Source organism: Azolla caroliniana, unplaced genomic scaffold (assembly GCF_043228905.1).
Source record: "Azolla caroliniana isolate FFs.n. ecotype wild unplaced genomic scaffold, voAzoCaro1.0.p SCAF_13, whole genome shotgun sequence".
NCBI lineage: Eukaryota > Viridiplantae > Streptophyta > Polypodiopsida > Salviniales > Salviniaceae > Azolla > Azolla caroliniana.
Window position 1 is genome coordinate 10,336,690 of NW_028230448.1, and position 3,925 is coordinate 10,340,614.

Genomic DNA, 3,925 nt, shown 5'->3' on the forward strand with positions numbered 1-3,925 from the left:
CATCCACGAAACATGAGCTAGTAGGCCTATGATATCATTTATCATTTGGTGATCTTGGTATATGCTGGTTAAATCGGGCCCGTTATAAGAAGCAGCATCGTGGGCATCATATGTTCGTTCCTCTGTAGTTTGTTGTGTCTTCTGAGAGGAAGAAGAGGCAACTAATGGACAGATACATGCATGAATACAAGTTGCACGACTGAGGCAGACACCTGATCATTAAATAGAAGGATGGGAGAATTGGCAAAGTGTTAATATTTATGTGGACCTACTAGCCTAGTTCTGTTAAGCCAGTGCACTTCAAATATCCCATGAATGGTATATACTTTTAAAATTACCTGAGCTAATATCCACCTAGTTAGCTTCGTACATTGCTGAAACGCAAAAGTATTAAATGAAGAGGAAAGCAATGAACTGAAATATCAAAATCTACTTTCCTATATTCATAATCATATATAGCCCATGACAATATGTCCATTTTTAAGACAATGAAAGAGCTTCTAGGTTCTGGTTAGGGTCAAGTAAACAACAATTTGGATGCCCATCCAGTTTTATGATGCTTTTAATGATGAAAATTTCAAGGAAATGTATCAAAACAGTTCAGGAGAACTTTAACGATAAAACCAGTTCCAAACTCTCAAAGATTGATTGTCTCAAGAAGCCATAATGTTTTGCAATAAACAAGCTATACGCCTTAAAATTACTGGAAAAGAAAGGCATATTGAATTCAGCTTACAGAGATCTTTGTGGGAGTATCACGAGAACCAACATCTGATGACCGATCGGATTCCGCCTCCGCTTCAGACTCAGCCTCAGCTTCAGCAGTATTTGATTTAGTATCTTCAACATCATCAGAAGCACTATCTTCATCGGTTTTACGATTTGAGGCATATGCATTATTGGGTCTTGGTTTCATACTTCTCATAAATGAATCAAGAACCTGTAGTAAGTCTTCTTGCATTGCTTTCTTTCTCCCCCCGAAGTACTTTAATTTCTTCCGAATGTTTGCAATTGTATTGATATCATATTGCCTGTTGGCATTTCGCAAGATGACTGAGACTTCATCAAACATGTCTTGTGTGGGTTTAATTCCAGCTCCCCTCATCTGTTCATATAGTTTCAGGGCCATTTTCTGATCTTTTGCTCTAGAATAAGCTGCCATTATAGCCTTATACTCAAGAGGGCTATGACTTCTCCCCGACTCCGGAATTTTACAGAAGAATTCATACGCACTGGGTAGTTTTTCAGCCAGATCAAGACAAGTTATTAATTCAGCATTTGTGATAGAATCAGGATGAAACCCTGCTTCCTGCATCTCTTGTAGAATATCCATAGCTCTCTTGCCTTGACGATCCCTCGCAAAGGCTTGTATTAATGGGGAATAAGACGCTGCATTTGGCTCCAAATGTGCTTCGCGAATTCGAACAAACATCTCTTCAGCTCGTGTTATATCACGAGCTAGAACATAATGTCTAATCATCATATTAAACATTGGAACAGTAAACTTGATCCCATCTCTTTGCATCTCTTCAAACAATTCATCCACCAAGGAAGCTGTCCTTTCGATAGACAATCTAGACTTCAAAATTCTCTGAATCATGACCATACAGCTGTATACGTCATGTTTAAAACCAGCTCTATTTTTCACCCAATGGAAAAAAGGCCAGGAAGTATCCAGATTCCTGAGCCTCCTGAGTACCTCTAATACAAGGGAACTTCGCCATTGCACATTTGCTTCTTCCAATACTGTTTCTACTTCAGCATTCCAAGTATGAAGAGCTTGCGCAAATGCATTAATATCAAAACCCACATGTGGGCTAGTTGCATCTCTCCATTCACCCATCAGAGAATCTAAGATATCCTCTGACATACCACTACCTGACTCCTCAGTTGTTTGCCCTTCTTCATTAACACTAATCTCACTGTTATCCTCGTGCCAAATTTCTCCCTTTAAAACAGCTGCTTGCTCTGTTTTGCCTGCTACTTCAAAAGCTTTTATCACAGGAATAAGCCTCTTACTAGGTCTATGAAATCGCTCTCTCATTTCATTGAGAAACTCTTCCACTTTCTCAAGGTTTTCTTCTTTTAGGTATCCATTAATAATGAACTCATACGCAACCCTACCAGGTACTACATATAGCTTTTGCATTATCTCTAAGATTTTTACAGCAGCTCGGAGCCTTCCTGCATCAGCAAGATGTTGTATTAACAGCGTATATAGACGCCCATTTGGTAGACATTCTTCAGTGAGCATCGTCTCATACACAAGAGGTATTTTAGTAAATCTCTTCGACCTTATAAGATAGTCAAGATAGGCAGTATATATGCCTAAAGATGGTTTCTTTCCTTCAAGCTTCAGTTTCCTCCATTGATAAACAACAGTAGAAGAATCCACAACTCTTGCAGACCAATGCATTATACAACCGATAATTACCGGTGTGATAGTAAGTCCATCCTTTTGCATCTCGGCAAAGAGTTCATGCATTTCAGACATATGCCCACCCTTCCCAAGAGTATTCAGCATGACACCATAGGTGAATTCTGTATGCTTGAACCCAGCTTGGCCTTTGAGCCAATTGAAAAAACCTAAAGAAACATTGAGAGGGAAGCATACTCTGAGGACCTGAGTGACGAGCTGAGAGTCATACTGAATCAATAGAGCTTCCAACGCTCCTGTAGTTTCTTCATTCCAATCCCCCTTTTTCAAAATAGCCACAATACTCTCGACCAATTTAGCTCTTTCAAAAACAAGAGAAATCCCAACCTCTGAAGGAATCTTCTCCTTTCTCTCTTTCTTTGGTTTCCCTTGAACTTCAGCCGTTTCAACTTCTTCAGTTATAGTTTCCGAAATGTTTTTGACATCATCTAGACCTGCTTCTGCCTCTACATGATGAACGTCATTCTCCAAAGCTACCGAAAGCCGTCTAAAATGAAAAGATTCGCAGCAGTCTGGAACATAGCATTTATCAGAGAGCCTCTCCTTGAATGGCCTATTTCTTGTTAATTCTGATCCATTGAGAAATCCATTATTACATCTCACAGACCATGTCGAAACAAACCTAGCTCGCCCAGAAGCTCCCAATAAGCTCCTTAAAATCAAGCCATATCGCAGGTGTCCCATCTAAACCAATCGTTTCGTTAACAACATCAGACAACGCCTAAACCCTAATTATCGAATGGGCACGCATAGAGATAAAAAACAAAATCATACACAACAAAAGGCAAAGCGAATCACGAAGCAGAAAACAGTGCAGAGTAAGGAAAAGGAGTAATGCAGCTTACCTCTTCAATCAAGCAGTATATAAAAGAATACGGGCGAGTTTGAAAGACCCTCTACGCAGAGAGCGCCTCCGCCTCCGACATCGACATCGCCATCGCCAGAAGAGGAAGCAGAGAAATTAGAGTGCAGTATGTATGTACATACAGAACAGAACAGAACAGAACAGAACAGAGGGGGGTCTGTCTCTGTTCAGGTGAACCCTAAACCCAAACCCAAACCCAAACCCAGAAGAGATACAAATATAAATATGTATAAATAAAATACTTCCTTTGTTAATCTTCTTCACTGGCCTGCCTCACTACTACTACTTACTACTTAGTTTAACTAGAAAAACAAAAACAAGAGAATCTTCGTGTCTCTTGTCTCTCTATCTTTGTGTCTCTTCTCTCCGTCTTGTTCCGTTGCCTCTTAATGAACCGCTTACTAAATCCACCTCTCATCCATCGCTAGCATAACTCGAAGGGATGTTGTTAAAGAGGCATTACGCGATTATTAACACATTATGTATATGCCTACACACGCCTTTCCTTTCCTCTCTTGAGGCATCGATCATAGATGCCCCGTCCCTCAACTCCTACACCCTCCTCCTCCCTCTCCATCTCATCCACTCATTGTCATTAAGGACATATTCCCCCTTGCGACTTT

General features: G+C 40.3%; 1 protein-coding gene across 1 annotated transcript; it reads right to left on the minus strand.

Moving 5' to 3' along the window:
* Positions 1-410: 410 nt before the first annotated feature.
* Positions 411-3,398, minus strand: LOC147856084 (pentatricopeptide repeat-containing protein At5g66631-like). Its single transcript, XM_087329336.1, has 2 exons — positions 3,283-3,398; positions 411-3,121 (listed from the first exon to the last, which is right to left on the minus strand). The coding sequence occupies exon 2, from the start codon at positions 3,119-3,121 to the stop codon at positions 728-730; it is 2,394 nt and encodes a 797-aa protein (XP_087185462.1). The 5' UTR covers positions 3,283-3,398; the 3' UTR covers positions 411-727.
* Between the last annotated feature and the right edge of the window lie 527 nt (positions 3,399-3,925).

Bases quoted from the DNA above. Each gene is read 5' to 3' on its own strand.
- LOC147856084 (XM_087329336.1), bottom strand. From the start codon at position 3,121: ATGGGACACCTGCGATATGGCTTGATTTTAAGGAGCTTATTGGGAGCT.